This window comes from Anguilla anguilla, chromosome 2 (assembly GCF_013347855.1).
Source record: "Anguilla anguilla isolate fAngAng1 chromosome 2, fAngAng1.pri, whole genome shotgun sequence".
NCBI lineage: Eukaryota > Metazoa > Chordata > Actinopteri > Anguilliformes > Anguillidae > Anguilla > Anguilla anguilla.
The window spans coordinates 32,802,638-32,824,101 of NC_049202.1; the positions used below are offsets into that span (position 1 = coordinate 32,802,638).

Sequence of the window (21,464 nt, forward strand, 5' to 3'; positions counted from 1 at the left end):
GAAATGCTGGATAATGCAAGAAAGAGACTTCAGAACAGTGTAGACCACAAAGCTAATGAGCCCTCCTGACCGATTAGCCTGGCTGGGGGGGGGGGGAGGGGGGATTTGCATTTTTCCTGGCAGATCAACATGGTTTGTTTACACAAATCTTCCTGATCCTGTTCTGTCTCACCAACAGGATCTGTTGCTGGGGACACCAGGGAATGGAGAATGGATGGAATGAAGGTGAACTGATCTCTAAACTTGGCCCTGGTGTGCGGGCTCCACCTTTATTTTTTCCCACATACTGACAGGCCAATGCTCCCACCCAATATTATTATTATTATTATTATTATTATTATTATTATAATTAAGCAGCCACTTAGCCTTGATTAGATTCAGCCACCTCCTGGAGTTTCACTGCTGCACGTTTGCCTGTGGCAATCTCTCCGATTTCAGCGACAGTGCATTTTGGATTGTGTTTATACAGTTAAGGTGTTCTATAGCTAAGTCCACGTTAATGTTGGAGGTTTTAATGGCTATAAAGTACTGATGGAAAGTTTTATTCATGAAGATACACTTTATTGTCCCCAAAGCACACGTTAATCATTAGAATGTTAATTAGCATGCACCTCATCATGCATAAGATTGTATCGATACCATACTGAAGTCAATGTTTTGAATGAGACAGTCCTACTGCAGTACTACAATGCACAATTAATACAGCATTATACAGCACTACTGGGCTATGTGAGAAATATATGCCTTTGTTTTTGATATAATTTTGCTTAGCCACTGAAAGTAAGTATCTGTGAAGACAGAAGAAAATGTTGTTTTTTGGAATTCTTAAACTGGACCTGTACACAGGATTTACCCCCCTCCTCCAACACAACTCTCCCTCTCTCACTCAGAGGGCACTAAGACCCAGCAGCCACATGATCTCCCAGCTCCTCTGTCCCTGACAGAGCTGCATGTGCTGTTCTGTGTGCATTCAGTCTCCACTAGTAGTACTGTAGGTGGCTGTGCATCCCTGTCTCTCCTCTCCGGCTCCCCCCCCCCCGCCCCATCCCATTTGCTGCACTATCCGGTATGGCTCCTGCAGGGCTCAGCATCTCCAACACTACACGCGGAGACCCATCAGGAGAGAGAGGCCATCACCCTGGACTCCATAGCACCTCTTCTCACCTCCGGCATCATCTCAGGAGCATGTCTGCTGTCCACATCTGAGTTTCTCTTCTGCACAGGAAGCCAGCATCTGGCCCCTTCTTTTTTTTCTGCGGCTTTTGCTGCTGTGAATGTGTCACACTCCAGTTCTTCTCTCTCTGTCGAGCGGCTGAGGAACTCCCGCTGCGGCTGTGTTGTGACAGGTCTAACTTTTTGCTCTCGGCAGTTTTTTTTTAACCACCTGCTTCCCCGGCGGAAAGGATGAGGGTTTAGGGTGTCGCCGGTAAGATGCGGTTCTGTCTTGGGCTGTTACTTTGGGGTCAAGGATATTTTGAAGGGTCAAAGGCTACCACGACGTCCATGCTGTGTCTCACTGAGCCAGTGGCACGGGGCTGAGAGGAATCACGTCGTCCTTGTCCCTTTTCAGCTGTCGCGTGTGGATTTTTGTCTGTGAGTTGGCTGGGAGGTCAGCCTACGTGCTTCTGTGGAACTTTGTGACACCTCAGAGCAAGCGGTGGGGAGTACCGGGGCTTGGGAACTACTGGTCATGGGAAATGCAGCAGGGAGCATGGACCTGCCCCTGGGGCGGGAGTCCAAGAGCACAGCGGGCTCCCTCACCCCAGCGGCCCCGCAGAAGCAGCCTGCACCCCCCAAACTGCCTATGCCAGGCGAGGAGGAGCTGGAGGAGCGCTTCAATGTGGTCTTGGTGAGTGTGTGGCCACACACACGCACACACACACACACACACTCAGACATTCTTTCATGTACCCTCATACGAGGTGGTGTGGTTCTATCAAACTTCCTATAAATATCCAATGAGCTTCGCTATTATACGGCGGTAGCACAAACATGTATGTGCCTAGGCCAGTGTTATCAAGGCGCAATGGACATTTAATATCAGCAGAGTAACCATGGGCACATGGATGCATTATAGTGTAAAGTAGAAGCTTGTTTATGTGTTCATAATATTGTTTATAAGTTCAAATGTGCATTGTACTGAAAATTCATTGTCTCACTGCTTGCTTGAAAACAGGGGATTTCTACATTTTTCAGTCGGTAAACTTAAACAAAACACCTCATTTCTAAGGACCTACAGAAGCAAAATATTTCACTGCCTCTGCAGGACACATTTGGTATTCTACAAAGGAATGTTTGGAACCCAAACTTTCTCTGCAACTAGATTTTCTCGTTACACCTTTTGCCTGAAAATATGTGACTAATGCATGACGCTAACCTAATATGAAATACTTATGAACAATAGCCCTTGACAGAAAACTGCCTCTGGAATTTAAATAGACTAAAAAATTGTGGCACCAAGGAAACAGACCAAGGCACTCTGCCTCCAAGTGAAGAAATGGATAAAAAGCCTCATTAAACAATTATTCTTGACTTGATGAAGTTGGACTAATTGTCGTACTACTCATTTATTCTAGGAATGTTGTTTTTGTTTTTTTCACAGACTTGTTTTCACAAAAGGGTTTTTAACAGAAAATTCCCTCTGTTTGAACAAAAATGTCGGAGATATGTAGGAGAGCAGTAATGGAATTATTTCCTACAACCATAAACCGTGAAGTTAATGAAAAAAGCCTAGTTCTGAAAGCATAGAGTGAATGTTTTAAAAGGCAGGCAAACCACGAGCTGGCCGCAGCTTATCACCATAGACTCCATAGATCTCCAAGCGAATAACATTTTCACCTTTCTGTTTCTGTATAAGTTGCTTTGCATTGATTCAAATGATGGAATGAATGGACATTTGCTTAAATGCCTACATCATATTTGTGTATTAATAGAGTGAATCTTCTCAGTTCTAATGTAAAGTGCTAAGCAGAACCAAGTGCAAACTTTGCATGAATGTTACCTATTTGACTTTATATTTTATTGCCTCGATGTCAGTAGAATTCAGTGTACATTTGCTGCAGTGGTTACTGATGTACATCCACATGCAGCAGATATGACTTGCTATGAAAGTCAGTTGAATTCCCCCTCTCCTTCAGCTCTGAAGGGGGGGGGGGGGATGGTAAACGTGTCTAACGAATGGTTCCGTTTAGAACTAAGCCAATCGCAGTACTGGAACTGCTGCCAGTGTGGCCGATTGTATTTGATGACCAGTCAGTTCACTGGGAAGAAAGACGTTTCTTATGTTCCGTTTACAGTTCACCAGCATGTCACACACAGGCACATTTATATGTGTGAAATAATTCCTGGGCATCGTGCCATAGCAAACCACTTCCCCACCTGCATGTCATTCAACCATGTGGAAGCTATTCATTCGGTAGGCTGAGAGGAAGAAGTGAGTCGCCGCAGCTCAGATGAGTCTAACTGAATTATTTGGGAAGATCCCTGTCCTGTATTTGTCTGTCAGAGTTAACAGCGGTGGGGCACGTGGCTGTAGATGGGGCTATTAGTGGAGTGGGGGTGGCACCGGATGAGAAACAACAGGTGGGATTAGCAGTATATGCGTCTAAGCTGGTGTGTGTGGGGGTGTATATCTGCATGTGTGTGTGTGTGTGGGTTGAGGATATAGAGCAGTGGTTCTCAACTTGGGCCAGAAAGGGCTGGTGTGGGTGCAGGCTTTTGTTCCAACCAAGCAGTTACACACCTGATTCTACTAATCAAGGTCCTTAGTAAAAAAGGTTGATTAGTAGAATCAAGTGTATAACTGCTTGGTTGGAACAAAAGCCTGCACCCTCACTGGCCCTTTCTGGCCCGAGTTGAGAACCACTGATATAGAGTAAACCATTTGCTTCTGAATTACATTTTGAAAATATTTAATTTCAGTTGAAATACTGAGATGAGTTTAGAAAGTTGAGAAACATTAGAGACACCGGCACGAGAAGTCTGAAAAAATAAAAATATTTTTTAATTCTGTGATGTTTTGGTGAAATGAATGGATCATTTAGTTCTTTTTATATCCTTTCTCTGCCCTTCTGTAGCTTTCCTGTCTAACTTGGAGTCCTGCTGTCAAAAGTACAGCTGTGTCACTGAAAAACAGGCTCTCCAACTGAAAACGCATCCTGATTTGCATGAAATTCGGTTACAAATTTGAGCCGCATCACTCTTCTCCAGATGGTGGGGTCATGTGGAGTGGTTCCATTTCATTTCAGCATCATTTTAACTGCTCGTGTCCTCCAAGGTAATGGAGTAGAAGTTTGTTTTTGGATAGAAAGGAAGATAAAATTAAGTTCAGTTTCTGTCTCTCTCACACACACACACACACACATGCACACACACAAACACACAAATGTACATGTGTATATTTATTAGTAATTAAGTATAATTTTATAATTACAAAAACAAATTTGTATTTGTGTAGTTCACTACTTCTCCAAAAGTATGTGGACACCTGAACATCACACCCGTATGTACACATCTCATTCCAAAACCATGGCATTAATATGGAGTTGGAACCCTCTTTGCTGCTGTAACAGCCTCCACTCTTCTGGGAAGGCTTTCACAAAATTTTGGAACATGACTGTGGGGATTCACTTCCATTCAGCCACAAGAGAATTTTTGAGGCTGGGCACTGATGTTGGGCATAAGGCTTGTCTTGCAGTTGGCATTCCAATTCATCCCAAAGGTCTTTGATGGTGTAGAGATCAGGGTTTTGTGCAGGCCAGTCAAGTTCTTCCCCACCAAATTCAGCAAATCATTTCTTTATGGACCTTGCTTTGTGCATGAGGGCATTGTCATGCTGAAACAGAAAGTGTTGCCACAAAGTTGGAAGTGCACAATTATCTAGAATGTCATTGTATGTTGTAGCATTAAGATTTCCCTTCACTGGAACTAAGGGGCCTAGCCAAAACCATGAAAAACAGCCCCAGACCATAATTCCCTCCAACAAACTTTACAGTTGGCACTATGCATTCCACACACTTTTGGAAAAAGTATGTCTCTATTATTCCTTCATTATAATGATCTGGATACCAAAGACCTCCTCTATTTCATGATGATGGCATTTTTCCACTAAAGTTGAACAGCAACTGCTTACAGGCAGATGATAGAAAAGTAATTTGAAGGTCTCCTTTTATTTACCCTGAGAGATTCCTCACGTTAACTAAGAAAGGCACAGCCAGCAGTATTATGTGCAGTATATAACTAGCCTGTGGAGGATTGGCTAAGATGTAACTGAATTTTCCCACTATGTTTGCGTAAGTACCTCCTACTGAAACAATAGTCATGAGCAGAAATCGGGGGCCAATAGTGTCACACTATTTGAATATCCGGATGAGCTGTCAGACAGACACATGGTGAAAGGATGGAGAGGACAGGGATTTACTATAGCTTATCAAGCAGGGGTTGAACACTGAGTGTGTAACTTACTGAGAGCTAAAAAATTCAGATTATTTTATTTTGACAGTGTTTCTTCTTCTTCTCTTCTTCTCCTTCTTCTTCTTCTTATTATTATTATTATTGATGTTTTTGTGTCAAATTGGCTAGATATGAGAGAGAGCAAAGTATTGGAACCTACCAGACCAATACTATAATCTTTGTTCTGCTCAGTCTTTCCTGGTAGGGCCCTTGTCTGTGACTGCATTGTCCTTTGCCATTCAGAATTGACCTTTCTCTCACTTACTTGCCAGTTTGCCACACACGATGCACTCATAATGGGACAGCACTTTCCTGTTCCCTGGGAGTATCTGCTGTGAAATCCACTAGAAAGAATCCATCAGAGCTCCTCGTGTCAAAGCTCATTTAGTTTCAGACCTTGGACCCCTAAACAATAATTGTACCAATTCCAATAATTGTATAATACCCCCAGGCTAAACTGGGGAAATGCGGCCCCATTGATTCCGATGTACCGCACGTGTATTCATTTTTATACCTCCGAATGGATAATTTATGACTGTGACTTATACTGCATTCTATGCGTATGTATAATGAATTGGATTTTCATAATTCAGTAGTGTAGTGGCAACAGGGGGCAGTCAGCAGCTTTACACCAGTGAAAGGACTGATCTATAGTGAGGGCAGATTGGAGGGGGGGCTCTAAATGTTATTCTGGTTAATTAGTCTACGTCTACGACAGTGGAAAAGCATTTACTATGCATCCTGCCACCTCGTCCCCACCCCCCCCTCCGACTGACAAATCAGGTTACCCTGGAGCTCTGCATGAGGTGTCTGCTGGTGTGGGTACAGGGAGGGGAGCGTGTATCCCCTCTGACACAGCATACATGCTCACCCATCTGAAGCAGGGGTTTCCGCTCCATCACGCTGTTGCGAGCGTCAAACGCCAAAGATGGATCCCTCCGTCCCGGGCCCATCCTCCCCTGCTGCTGATTGCGCATAGCGAATCTACCAAAAAAGGCCGTGTTCACCGCATACAGAGCAGCCTGGTTGTTATGCAGGATACCCAGTACAGTCGAGCGCAGCTGGGAGGAGCATAAACTACAGCAGTAAAACTCTCACGCCCAGGTCAGTTTGGGAAACAGGCTGCGTAGTGCGGGCCGGGAGATTGAGTGCTTCAATGATAAAGAAATATTCAGTTTTATGATGCTTACCGAAGGAGAATGTGGAGCTAATGCTGGCTCCATCGCAGAAAGACTGGTCTTCCTCTGTGTTCCTTCTCCACACCAGACCCAAAGCTTGTATGCTGAGGTCTGCACACTTATTTCATTCCCCCTGCAGTCATTTTGATCCGTACAAAAGGTGAAGTTGTTGTTCCTCTTTTTCAAACGGACTTTCTCTTGCTTCTCCTGCAGTGGCTGTGGGGATCCAATTTGTTTGGTCATATCTGCAATTTTTTACCCTTGTATCTCAGCACAGTGTCATAAGCAGATGAAGTAACTGGTGACAGAGCTGAAAGGTGGCAAAATTGCTGTAAACGTACTCCCCATACATTATATGAAGTGATGTTGTCTCACATAAATTGCAGCGTGGTGATAAATTGTGCCCTCATGGAAAATAATCTGCATGTGTGTGAGTCTGTGTGTGTGCATGTGTGAGTCTGTGTGTGTGCATGTGTGTGAGTCTGTGTGTGCGCATGTGTGTCCGTGTGTGTGCCTGTGTGAGTCTGTGTGTGTGCATGTGAGTGTCTGTGTGTGTGCCTGTGTGTACAAATGTGCATGTGCGCGTATGTGTGTATGCATGTGTGTGTCTGTGTGTGTGCCTGTGTGTACAAATGTGCATGTGTGCATATGTGTGTGTCTATGTGTGTGTGCCTGTATGTACAACTGTGCATGTGTGTGTGTGTGTGTCTGCGTGTTTGTGTGTGTGTGAGTCTGCGTGTGTGTTCCGCTCAAATGGGGACAGGTGTATGGCAGCCAGCTCCAGCTCTGTGGAGCATGAAGGTATCCATGGCACTACCGTGCACAATGAGGCTTTTGTGACACATAGTCCTGTGTCACCCGGGTCTCATACACTAGCTGGCTTTTTTTTTTTACCTTTCACAATGCAGCATCGCGTGATATGAACCCGTGTCTGTTTAGGCAGTCACCTTCTGTGTCCCTGGAAAAGCTGGCTATGCCACAGTGTTTTAGGATTTGAGACAGACAGGTTGAGTTCATCATATGAATATTCTGTCTGTCGTCCCCCTATGCTTTGTGTGAATGTGATTCTCTCTTCGGTCAAAAAGGCTAATTCTAATACCCATCAAGGCAGGTACTATAATATAGTCACTATGGGTAGTGAGACCTGTGATGCCCTAACTGGTGACTAAACTCAATTGCTAAGTTAAGTTAGTGCAGATGGAACCCTGGGCTACGGCAGCATTTAACCTGGAGCATGTTTGACCTTGAGGGTGTCAGCACCTATTACCTTTCTTTGGAGGTTGCACTACACACTTTATTGTGGCTTATAAGCCCCGTACCTTACAACAAAACACACACGGCCTGTCAGTCAGACAGCGATATTTATGTCATGGAGGAAAAGTATGGATTCTCTACTGGATGGATCAAGAGTGAATGTTCTGGAAGTTTTCTGCCTCAGATCACGGGGTGTTGCCGGCTCACACGCGGGCACAGTCCCGGCGGATCGATAGCGCGTCGGATGGGGCTGACAGCGACAGCTCTGGCTCTGTGTGCCGTAGCCGCGCGTCGATGCCTCCCCTTCGGGCGCTCTCTCTCTCGCTCGCCTAGCTCGATGAACATCACGCTGTCTGCATTCGCTAATGCGCTCATCTGCAAGCAGCAAACATATGTGGATATGTAATGGAATGTTTCTTTCGTTAATGTGCAGCCATATAACAGTAAGGAAAATAGGTCAGTTTGGCTTGCTTTCATAAGCATATATATGTTTTATTATCAATTGTAAAATACAAAATGTATGTATGCACATATGTATGATGTGTGTGTGTATGTGTACATATGTGTATATGTGTGTGCGCACGTGTGTGTGTGTGTGTATGTGTGTGAGAGAGATTAACAGACAGGTCCTGCTGTACTTGATGTGGGGAATATAGCTGGCGTCAGGAGTCGTAGGTCCCTGGGCTTGGCTGCAATGTGGAGAATGCGCACATAGAATGGCCGGTGTGGGAGATGCACATTCTCTTTGGCCGCGAGGCTGACAGCAGTGGCCTGAGCTCCATTTTAAAGTGTCATGTCATCATCCTGTTATTGTCCGTGCATTCTAGCTGCTGAGCCACTGAATGGCTGGATTATGATGGTAGAGATAAGACAACCCTGTTGAGAAAGGGTGGCATTGATACATATGGATGACACATGCTGCATGCATGTGTGTGTGTGTGTGTGTGTGTGTTTGTGTGCGCACACATGTTAGTGCAAACAAGCTTCCTTCCTGTCCTATCTCTTTCTGACAGCACATGTGGAGAGAAGCTGTCCCTTCACCACAGTTTGCCTTTTCCAACAGCCAGATTTTACCTCCTTTTTCAGAAGAGAAAACCACAAACTGTCCCGAAAAATATCTGCTGCAGCACTGTTGGTTCTGGTTCCTGTAGTTTTGGAGAGGGGCTGAGAATGGAGGTGCAGATACTATTTATGGAGGTACATTTGCAGCTGCCCTGTAGCAGACACTGACTGATTGTGGTTATTTTGAGAATGAAAATGATTCTTTAAAATGAATTAAGTACCTGCCTGGTTGTTGGCATTTTGGTTTGCCTATCTTACTTTTCTTCCATGTCTTACTGATAGTCCTCTTGGGTTAGTATTAGTGCTGTCCAGTCCGATCGCTTTAAAACGATGTAAGTTGTTACATGTGTCATGTGTCTGTGTATTACAATGCTGTAGCAATCAAAATGTCACAAAATGTTCACTCTTTACATTGCTAAGAGTCTGTCTTGCAAAAAGGAGTTGACTCCTTTATTTGGCTCCTTTTTTCTTGATAAATAAAAATGAGAGAAAAAAAGTGAGTTTATTTTTCAGTTTGTACACATTTTACATAAATTTCAGTGACCACAGAACTCAATAAATAAAAAACAAGGTCACAAGGTATGGACTAAAGGTTTGCTTTGGGAAGGGGGCCCACAGACACTGCATTTGCACAGGGCCCAGAGTTTTGTGCAATAGCCTGTGTAAGAGGCATGGATGGAACATCACTGCCCAAAGAGCAACTGTAAATGTGCCAGTGTTCTGACAAATAAACACATCTCCTCAGATCGGTAGCTCAAAGTGGAAGGCAAGTCTGAAAAATTGTGCAATCAGCCAAAATGTAATTTTAATATTTTCCTCTTATGGTTTTAATAATTTCCTCTTATGTTTTTTAAGAAATATGATCACCTTTCCCAAATTGTACCATTTGAAAATAAACAAGCACTTAATTGCTTAAGTAGAAATTATTTATTTATTTATTTTTTACATAACTGTAGACGATTGAGAAATAAATTAAAAAAACATTTGTGGTGTGACTGGGGGAACACTCTTGATGTTAACTAGCTGGCTAGCTAGCAGTACACTAACAAAGGCTAGCTGGATATAATCTCCAACATTATGACACCAAACCATAACATTACATGTCAAGAATAACTTTAAAACTTAAATTACTGAAAAATGTGGCAGGTTTTGTGAGATAGTCAACAGCACTGAATCATGGGCGGGATAAACAATGATTGACAGCAATGTGAAAAACTTTAAATATTTGCATAATAGTGGGTAGGTCTTATTAATGTACAGCATAGAGTGTCTAATTATATTCCTCAGCATTGGGCCACCAGAGGAGAAAGGTGAGGCCTTTTATGCCACACTGTAGTCATATGGGACAGTGGGACATTCCATCACTCCCATCAGGCAATTGAATTTATGAGTCCATTCATGTGCGATGATACGATTTTTCTTCCATACTCTCCATTTCTAAATTATATAGAGGAATTCTTTTCTTCATGGAGGAGGAAGCTAAACATCCACTGCCCACATCACCAGATGTCCCTCCTTGATGCAATGAATGCTGGTTGTCTGGCATTCACAGCCAGTGATTGTCAGGGGGGGATGCTCTTCTGCAGGAGATTTTTCTTCTCGTTGCATTGCGAGGGAAAGCATCCAATGTAACGTTGATGCTGCTGATCAAGTAGAAAGAATGAACAGTAATGCAGTTGTCTGCCATTTTGGCCATGCCTTGTTGTGACACCCACTTTCTAGCACTCCAGCTTTACATACTATAATTATAGTATCAAAAATGGATATAGGGTATATTGAAAAATGTAATTAGTATTTAATTGGGCCATTGTGTAACAATTGATAGAAATAACTTTCTGTGAGAGGACAAGTTGTGCTGTTTTGCCAGGCTTATTTGATTTCGTGACATATATTCAATGTTTCGGGCATTTTGCAAATGAACTGTGTCATTTTGGCAAACACAGTTCAGCTTTGAGGGTTGTGTTAGCTGCTTTGCAAAAGTAATATCTGTTTGGAGTAATGTGCTCACGCTATTGGGAATTACTGAAAAGCAAAGAAGACACTAGGTCTTCTAGTCCAGGCCTTAATTTTAAATTTTAATTTAAAAAAACACACACAAACACGCACACACGCACACACACACACGCACACGCACCCGTTCACACACACACACACACACACACACACATACACATGACATACACAAGTCAGCCCTTTTAATGCAGTTTTCTCTCATGGGTGCTCAAATAACCTTGCTAAAATTAGGCTTAGAAGCATTACATAATAGCTGAGATGTTTCATCCCAAAATTAATTTGACAAGTGCTTTGGCTGCAGCTTATACTGTTGAATTGAGGGGTTGCATTGGCTTTATACTAGGTGCATAATACTGCCTCTGGTTGGGCTGCAGTGCTCAAGGAAGTGCAGCTTTGAGTGTCATAACTGCTAAAAATGATTTCAGCACGCCTCCTGGGTGGGTATCTGGGTGAGGCACTTAGGCTCCATGTAATGACGCAAACCAACTGCAAGCCAACATTCCATTGGCCATAGCGTCACCCAGGTAGGGAGAGTTTCACCTGGGTTGTCCTGTCTTTTTGCTCACAGTGATTCTGCTGACTGAGATCAACCTGCTCCACCCATTTCAGTTGTTCTGTCCTACGAAGTGGTGACCGGTTCCCCAGCTTGTGAATTGCAGTGTGAAAACTAGAACTTGCAGCCTGAACACAATTCAGAGGATGCCACCAAAATTTCTGTGGAGGCTGCAACAGTGGAATACACTTAATGGGAGGACTATGTATAAAAAGTGCTGCTATTTCTACATGGAGATACCAAAATGTATAAAAATGCCTTCAATAAAAGCTGAGAATCTCCCCTTTAACATACAACTGCATTGTTTGGTTTCAAATGTAAAATTGTGAAGCGCTGAGCTTTTTTTAAAAAAAGTTTTTTTTAAGTCTTTGCCCCAAACATTATAGAGCTCACTGTATATACTGTGCTTTGTACACCGCTGAGAGAGACAGAGCTGGGCATCAGCACAGCTGGCTATCTCTCTCTCTCCGACAGATCAGGCTGTGGATGCTGAGATGCAGCCTCGAGTGGTGACAGAACGCCCCTTTAATGCCCTACTGCCTGGTCCTGCGTAGGCAGGGGAGGTTGCGGTCACAAATCACGAGGGCTCTTTCATCATCATCACTCTCCCTGTTACGGCGTGGGTCAGGCGGAGGGCTCGGTCACGGGTGGGAGCAAATCACAGGGGCGAGAGCTCACACAGCCCTGATCAAGGTCCCAGGGCAGGGCAGGCCCAGGTACAGAACGTACCACCTGTTTTGAGCGAGCGTATGTGTGCTTGTGTACAAGTGAGCGAATGAGTCTGTCATTCAGTAAGCTAATGTGTTTGTCTATCAGCACGTGAGTGACTGACCAAATTAACATGTTTGTGTATTAGTGAGTGAATAGATTTGTTTGTATGTGTGAGTGAATGGATGAACATGTGTGAATGAATTAGCGAGTCAATATATCTCAGAGTGAAAGAGTGAGTGAGTCATGTGAGTGAGTGAATGAGCATTTTTGAGTAAAGTAGGCTGTGCTAGTATGTGGCTAAATATGAGATTGTGTGTGAGGGGCAGCTCATTTATAAAAGTGCCTGGTGTTAGCTTGTGTGTGTGTGTGCGTGCGTGCGTGCGTGTGTGCATGTGTGTATGTGTGTGCGCGTGCGTGTGTCTGTGTAGCGATCGATACTATCTAATTAAGGATTAGTGCAGTCCTCCCCCCTCACTCAGACCGTTGGAGGGCTACCAGGCCTCTTAAAGTGACACACGCTTCACTCATTTTGACAAATGCAGTGCAGTGAACTGAACTGTAGTACCGTGTCTTTGACAGATTTTGTCTATGATGAAATAAAAGTTGCTGGCTTAACGCAATATGCGTTTATTGCAGTTACTGGGCCCTCCCTCATTTTGCAGTTTTCCCTTTCCCCTGGAGTGAAACTGCTCTGAAGCAGTGGTCGGAAGTGCTATGTCGAAACCTGTGGTCCTCATGGGTCTTGCACAACCAGGGCGAAGGGCGAGGGGCACAGCTCTGCTGACAGGAAACATGCTGGTCTGTGTGTGTGTGTGTGTGTGTGTGTGTGTGTGTTTGCGTTGGGGGGGGCTTTACCCCACCACTTCCCATGTGAGCCCCATTCTTCCCACCCACAACTTCATAAATGTGGTAAAGCGGTGATATGTTTCCCATGTGCCAAGAGGAACCCACAAAACTTCCTCATAACACAATGAGATTCATTCAGTTCATTACACACCCAAAAATAATTTAATGGAACCAGTCATCACTATGGGTAGCAGGAATATTCTCGCTGGTCTCCAGCTGACTTGAAGTGCAACTAGCACATATACACCGTAAGACCCGAAAAATCAGTCTATGCCTGGCACCAATCCCACTCACACACTCCTCAGAGAAGTGAAAAATATTATTATCACCCACAACACTTGGAAGCCATGATGTCAGTAAAACCTTGTGATGCAGACAATACTCGTGTAGTCGATTCAGCATCACAAGTGGTTTTTTAATCCTGTGCTGATCATTGGCCAAGCAGGGGGCCTCTCCTGGCTCCTTGTTGGCCAGTGGGGTTGATAAATGAGGACACTGTTCATCGCCGCGCAGGATCGATTTATAAAGGCAGGATGTCATCAGATTCATGACAAGAACATACCGTATAACAATCAAATTGAGTGGGTTTGAAATCATTGACTATAAATCTATAATAACCCAAACATATATCATTTAAATAACAGATATATTTGAAGACATTTTGCCCTTGGCCTACTCAGATAATTGTTGTTGGTAGATTAGTGCATCTGTATAGCCATTCAACTCCACACACATTTTTGCACCATTGTATATTGTCATTGTTGTTATGTCCCAAATCCACCCACAATTCAATAACAAGGACTTGCACGGATTTGAACACAACATAAAGTCCCTTGTGCCCAAAGCAAAACAAAGTGCAAAAGAAATTTCCCCCCCAACATACTATAAACAACCATTTGTTATAGACACACAAAAACAAAACCCCAAAACTTTCATGTACAAACAGTTGCAGGTGCTATACAAAACAGGTCAGGCCAAAGCAGGGCCTACAGATGAATACTAACCCTGGACTGCAACAAATAGTCATCTTTCTCCAGATGAAAACGAGAAATGGTGAGTCTTCTCTAGCCTAAAACCTGCAACGAAAATGTAGAAATAAAAGAAAAAGAACATTCCCCATCCAAAAACAAAATCACAAACAAAGCCACAAAAGTCTGCATCAATGTGCATGGACCAGCCACAAAACTGCTCCACAAAAGGTGTCTGCCAAATTAGCAGCTCGTTAAGGTGCAGCGCAGGTAGAGGGAGAAGCACAGATCACATGCAGAGGGTTAGATTAAGCACCTGCACGTAACATTATTAACATATTGTACAATAAATTGCATTCATTTCAACATAGAACTCATGATATCTGCACCCCGTAGTCACTTGCCTATACACTAGTGTCATAGCAGGAAACACAATTGTATTTATGCAAGATAAAACACTATTTTGGAGTCAGATAATCGAGATGACATTTAATTAATCCCCTTTCCAGTAGCACCAAGTAAGACTACACCTGTTCTTTCACCATGCAGATCCGCTGTTTGGTTTGCGGAGGGGTTTCTTACAGTTGGTGACCTCAACGTGACAAGTTTAGGTTTCTTACAGTAGGGAACCTCGATGCGCCATTTAGTGTATCTGAGGGGTTTCTTACACTGTACTAAAGTAACACTGTAACAAACATCACAGGACAAGAACCAGAGAGAATCTATCCATCAACTTTAAGGGACTTGTCTATGAATATCAGCTCAAGTAGGTCTTGGAGATAATGACTTTAGCAAACGTTGACTGGGACATGAGACAGTGGACTCACAGAATAGGAGTTTGGGCTCAGAGGGGTGGTGGTGGTGGGGGGCGTCGAAGGGATGTGTTTTGTCCTTGAGTCAAAGTCTCCTGTCGCCTACCCCAATTTCATGCAGCGGCAGGAGCACGCAGATCTATAATTAGCGCTGCTGGGTTGTGGGGGCGTCGTTTTTGGGAGCTGGCGCCGGAGGCGGCATCAATGCAGATTGTCTCTTCCATACCTGTGGGGTGGAATATAGGACACCCGGCAGTGCTAATGTGCTTTATCTGGCGGGAAGGGGGGCGTGGCCGTACTTCCCAGAAGGAGAGGCATGCACTGCAGCGTAACTCATTCATAACTTGCGCTGTCACCACTGAAGGAATTGCAAGCTGTTTCACTCAGAGGCAAGGAGACTGCAGTGCAATGCAGATGGAAGAGGATTTTTTGGACTGAGCAAAGAATACTTGCATAGCAAGTGGCTTACGTAATTGCAGTGGAATAACAGAGCTACTGTACCTCCAAAGGCTTATTTTTACCCTGGTGTCACCTGTCACCTTTTGTGGTTTCATCAAAAAGCAGAAGAGCAGTATGGCACTTGAGTCTGTCATAGCTAGTTGCACCTGGCTTCAACATGTTATTTTTAACATTGTCATTTTATTCAAACAATGAATGTGTTGTCCTAGGAAGGAAAACTACGATAGAATTATAAACTGAATACATTTTTGGAATATTATATTCAATATAAAGTATGTTTCTTAAAGATGAAGCAAGATACACTGAGAGATATTAAAAATGCAACTATATTTATTGCCAAAAGTTATCCAGATGTACATTCACACATTTTAATGATGCTTTATTCATTTGATTTCCCAGCAGTGAATTACCCGAAGTTACCCCATTGGATGTTTGCATCAATTTCACCCTGTACATTTTAACATATATATTTATGTAACTGTTCCCATGGACATCCACATCTGAGTAGGACACTTAGAAATCCCATAATTGCCACCAGGTAGATGTCAAATATGAATGCCATTGAGAGAGAATGTAATATCATTGGGGATACAGTTTCTAGACAGTTTCATGTGCAGTTGTTGGTAATATTATAGCAATGATTACTAGTACTGTAATTTGGTATGATTTCACTTCAGTATCAACCATTACCTTTAAGTAGGGATACTTTGTTTATGTTGTATCCATTAGTTACCAGCGAACTAGCTAAACTCTGAGTCATATCTGTTGGTCTGGATTGCTGTGCAGCTATACATTTCACAACTGGCTTTTGAGGGGATATGACATCACCTTTTTGAAATGGTGGATCGTATATGCCATTATGGTCTTCAGGCAGAGAGAAGTGATACTGCTCTCTGAAGAGACAGACAAAGGTTCAGTGAAATGTGTGGGGCAGTATATAGGAAACACATTTGCCATGAGAACATTTCTCTCATTCTCAGTTTCAATTCAATTTCAGTCGCTTTATTTTCATGACATTTAAAAACACATTTTGAAAACACAGTAATTAGGCTATACAGCAATAGCACAATTGAACAGTTAAACAAATACTTATAATACAAAGTAATAATAATTAATACTAGCTCTTGTAATGTTGTTTTCAACAGTACTTGATTGACAGGGGATCTCAAAGTTCTGTCTTTTGCAACAGTAAATTTTGTACCAAATGACAATACCATCAGAACAACAATGGTCTTTCTGGAATACAATATGTGATCGGTAATGACCTCCAGTGCCGATGATGACATGAGTCACTGGTGCATTGTAAAAGGACAGGACTATCCCCTCTGTGTGTTCTGCTTAATGATATCTTCCAGGGAGAGGGATACATTATTGAAGAGATAATCATAGTAACCAGCATTGTGTGTATACAGAGGATCACCGGAGTCATTTACAGGGCACCTACAATTATTCTCTGAAAACCTGAAAATGTTTACTTAATTTAATGTCATATGCATATATCAAATTGGAGATTCAAAGCAAATTAATAGGTAAAGAAGAATTTTGAAAGGAACCCCAAAGAAAGTTTAGTTTGGATATAAAAAGTCAATATCTACTACATGGCCTGTTTTCTAATGCTTACTTTTAAATCCAATCAAACATTTTTCCTACACTACAGAAACAGAGCTGGGATTGGGGTGACATCCTGTTCTTATTCCCTTCTCACTTCCTCTCCGCAGAACTCCATGAACCTGCCTCCAGACAAAGTGAAGCTCCTGTGTCAGTATGACAATGAGAAGAAGTGGGAGCTGGTCTGTGATCAGGTGAGGCCACGATCTGTTTGTACAGCACATCTAAAGAAGAGGTTTAGGAAAGCTCATTTACGACCAAAATATGTAGCTGTCTTACTGTGGTCAGCGGATGGTTCAGACATCTGGATCTCAAGACTTCCCCCACCTCCTGCACTTTGAAATAGAATCATATTCATGTGCTACCCTGATGTTTTTACATACCATGTTTAAAATGTCTGTCTTGCATTCTGACGTGCAATGGTGTATCAGAAGAACTGATTACTGTATATGACATTGACGGAATGTTTCCATTGTGGCTTCTGGTAAACGATTAATTGGAATTGGTCCATTGTAACAGCACGTGTATCATATGTGCAAAGGGGTAAGACCATCACACCTGTGCTTAACCACACATCTCATCAATATTGGGGCGACATAGCTCAGGATGTAAGAGCGGTTGTCTGGCAGTCGGAGGGTTTTCGGTTAGATCCCCGCCCTGGGCGTGTCGAAGTGTCCCTGAGCAAGACACCTAAACCCTAATTGCTCCCAACGCACTGATTGGTACCTTGCATGGCAGCCTTTCACCGTTGGTGTGTGAGTGTGTGAATGTGTGAATGAGAGGCATCAATTGTAAATGCAGTCCATTTACTATTTTGCACATGGCCACGGCAATGACAGCAAGCCAACTTCCTGCAGGCATGGTGGTGACTGCCACGGACATGTAGCCATGGCAGCCAAAACCTGTTTAGCAACAAACTGGCTTCAGTTTCCTCTTGTTCCTTTGTAAATTCACACTTCTCACATTATCTCACTTCTGTCCCTCACACAAGGTATCGTTGACATCATAGCCTTCTCAGAATGAGACACACATGAATTCTGAAATGCACAGAAAAGTGCTGTTTCTGTCACAGCAGGGGCTCATTCAAGCCAATGGGGATTTCCCATGCAGTCCTAGCACAATATTACCTCACACTACTCCAATAAGTGGCAAACTATTGTCATACCTCTTTGGATGCGGAGCTGAGAATGTCCCAGTCAACTTAGCCAAAAAATTGAAATTCAAAATGAGAGACCCTAGTGAAGACGACACATCAAATTAACTGCCCTGGAGACACCTTGTGCTGTTAATAGAAATACAGGGAAAAGACTGAATTGGTGGTCCTTGGGGACCACTGTTATTCAGGTTTTCATTCCAACCACAATTGAATTCCCAGAATTTTAACAAGCTGTTAATTGTTTTTTTTAATTAGGTGTGCTGTTGTGCTGTTCATAGAAATATAGAGAAAAGACTGAATTAGCCTGAGATTAAACAAGGGTAACGGTTGCAAGATACATCTCTTGGATGCTCTGGGATGCATCATCAGTGATGTTCCTGGGGTCATAGGGGGGTTCGGGTCTTTCAACATCAGACCCCCACGCCCAGGTGGCCCAGCCAGAGTTGATCAAGTCCCGGCTTGCATCCCAGCAGCAACAAGCCACAAGCCTGCCCTCTTTATTCAAAGCTACCTAGTGGCTTTCTCTGCGGCTTCAGTGATGGAACGTATGGCCCCCCTCTTTGCTGCACCAGTGATTCCAAGCCCAGCCAGAGCTTTGCAGAGTGAGCACCCGCAAACCCCAGGCTGCCCACTTCAATTGGCTCGCAGTGAGCCTGCCAGCCTCGGCTTCTGCACTGCTTCACCAGCTCCTGGTATTTGGCAAGTTTCCTCTCGTGAGCCTCCTCCATGTGTTCTTCCCAGGGCACTGTCAGTTCCCACATGATCACCTGCTTGGTGGAATCTGAGAAGATGATCATGTCTGGACAGAGTGTTGTTTGTGCGATGTGATCAGGGAACTTTAGTTGTTTTCCAAGATCCACTCTCAGCTGCCAGTCTGGGGCTATGGAAAGTAGGCACGGTCTTGTCTGTGGCAGTGAACAGGGCTTCTCTCCAGCTTTGAGAAAAGGGATGGTTTTCTTCCTGGGGTGGTGTTCCTGGACTGAATGGCTGTGGCGACCGCTTCCGCAACTGCCTTGAGCACCTGGTCATGGCGCCAGTGGTAGCAGCCGTCGGCTAAGGCTTTGGGGCAGCTGCTGAGGAGATGCTGAAGGGACCCTCTCCCAGCACACAGAGGGCAGGAAGGCGTTTCACTCTTGCCCCATGTGTGAAGGTTTGTCGGGCTTGGTAAGGTGTCGTAGACAGCTTGGATCAGGAATCTGATGCGGCAAATGTCCGCACACCAGAAATTTGACTAAGTGATCTTCCGCTGCAGTATGTTTTCCCACCTTGTCCAGGCTCCTTGTTGACTGAGTCCCACCATCTTGCTAATCCGTACCTCCTCTACGCCTGCGCGCACCTCTTCCTGGAGGAGATTTTGTCGCTCCTTCCCTTTGGCCTTGCCAATCTGGCAGCTTGGAAAGTAGCCCAGGCCTGATATACAATCTACTGTTGCTACCATTTCAACAAGAGCCTTCTGCCTCAACCGTGCCTCTGCCACCTGCAACTCTCTGGCAGCGCTCCACTTTCTGCCTGTGCGGACCTCAATGCCAGCTGCTGCTACTTTAGGGTCCCTGGAGTCTCTGTACTGCATGGCTTCTCTTGTTCGTGTCACCACAAATTCTTCCGAGAGGCCGCTGAAGGGGAGCTGTAAGGTGTTAGTGGATTTGTACAGAGCAGCACTGCTTATGCTCCTTGGCAGGCCAAGCCACCTCTGCAAATAGCTGCTGATCTTCTTCTCCAGGGCTTCTACAGTTGACATAGGGACATCATATAGTAACAGGGGCCATAAAACCCTGGGCAGGATGGCATGCTGGTATATCCAAGCCTCGAAAAGACCAGGCAACCCAGATTTGTCAACCTTGGTAAGCTAGGCCTCAAGGTCTCCGCTGGTTTTGTGCGGGTCCTCGGCAGTCCACCTCTGCTGACTTGACCACCATATTCATGGCGAGGGCGAAAAGGATGACTGAGATGGTGCAGCCAGGTATAATTCCTTTCTCAAGCCTGTACCACTCTGATGTTGTGGATCCAGAAGTAACTTATAGTAATCCAAAATGAGGTCATTGATCTTGCTGGGAACATGGTGTCTTCGAAGAGCCTCCTCAACCAGCTTGTGCAGTATGGACCCGCAAGCGTTCGCGAGGTCCAACCACAGGACCACCAGATCTGCCTTGCCTTCCTTTGCTTCTCTTAAGAGCTGCATGACTGCCCCTGTATGCTCCAAACAGCCAGGTGTTCCAAAGATCCCACCTTTCTGTACTGACGTGTCGATGTAATTATTCTTTAGGAGGAAATTTTGTCAGCCACCGAGATATCTTGCCTTCTATGCTGAGTAGTGAGATCGTTCTAAACTGCTCGATGTTTTTGGAGTCCTTGGGGATCCAAACACCCTCGGCACACCTCCACTGGTTGGCGACTTTTCCTCTCCGCCAGATCACTCTCAGAATCTTCCACAGTTGCTGTCTCGGACAACGTTTATACACACTGTACAGTACTCCGCTGGGCCCTGGGGCAAAGGCTGATCTTGCTGCCTTAGCAACTTCCTGGACTTCCTTCCAGCTTGGTTCCTTCATGTCGAACTCAGTTGTTGGGAGTGCTGGGCTTATCAGGGCTTTGTTGTGGCCAAGCTCCTGCTCTCTTGCAGGGTCGCTCAGGGTGTTGCGAAGAAAGGTGTTTACTTCATCCGCTGGGCGCTCGAGGTGGCCGCTCCGCTTATCACTAAGCAGCTTCTTGGTAAAGACTAAGCGGCCAGAACCAGACTTCGTTTTTGAAGCTCATTTCCTGGTCTTGTTGTTCCTGGTTGCTCACTAGCACCACTACGTTTGGCTCCAGTATAGGTGTTTTCATATCCGGTAGACTTACATGGAAACCGGATATGAAAACACCTATACTGGAGCCAACCGTAGTTGTGGTCAAAATACAAAGTTGTGGTCAAAATACAAAGTCAATAACTTTTTCTCATGAGAACAAATAGTCACAATATGTGTATTTTATTCATCTTATGACTGTCCATGGGTCGATTTCATGATTTATTGTGTCATTTGGGCACTGTTATAATATTTGTTGTGGACTAATGAGGTACAGTTTGCGTCACTTCTTGATTACTGCGGAGGACTAAGCTACAGTAAGGGCTACAGCCTATGGTCACTGGGGTGGGAGGTGGCGCCTCTTGGCCTTCACATTGTGGCTCCGACTATGGTCCACCTGTGCGAAGTCAGAAAATGCAGGCATCCCGTTTCGTAGTGATTTCATTATGGCGTGTGCTATTGACAGCTGCACTAGACGACCATAATCCTCCTCTTAAGTTTTTCGGTAGCCGAGTCATTTTTGCTATTTCCTTTAGCCTACTTAACCAAATAATTTGTTGGCAGAAAGCGTAATCAGCTTGCTATATTTGGTAGTCCAGTAGCCTATGCT

General features: G+C 44.2%; 1 protein-coding gene across 2 annotated transcripts in view; it reads left to right on the forward strand.

Annotated features, from left to right (window-relative positions):
* The first annotated feature begins 1,015 nt into the window (after nt 1–1,015).
* The window catches only part of fmnl1a (formin-like 1a), a 45,760-nt gene continuing 25,311 nt past the window's right edge, over nt 1,016–21,464 (forward strand). For both annotated transcript variants that reach the window (XM_035406258.1, XM_035406257.1), the window contains exons 1-2: nt 1,016–1,849; nt 17,026–17,109. In XM_035406258.1, coding sequence (XP_035262149.1) covers nt 1,691–1,849; nt 17,026–17,109 — 243 coding nt within the window. In that variant the 5' untranslated portion in view covers nt 1,016–1,690. The remainder of the gene's footprint in view (nt 1,850–17,025; nt 17,110–21,464) is intronic.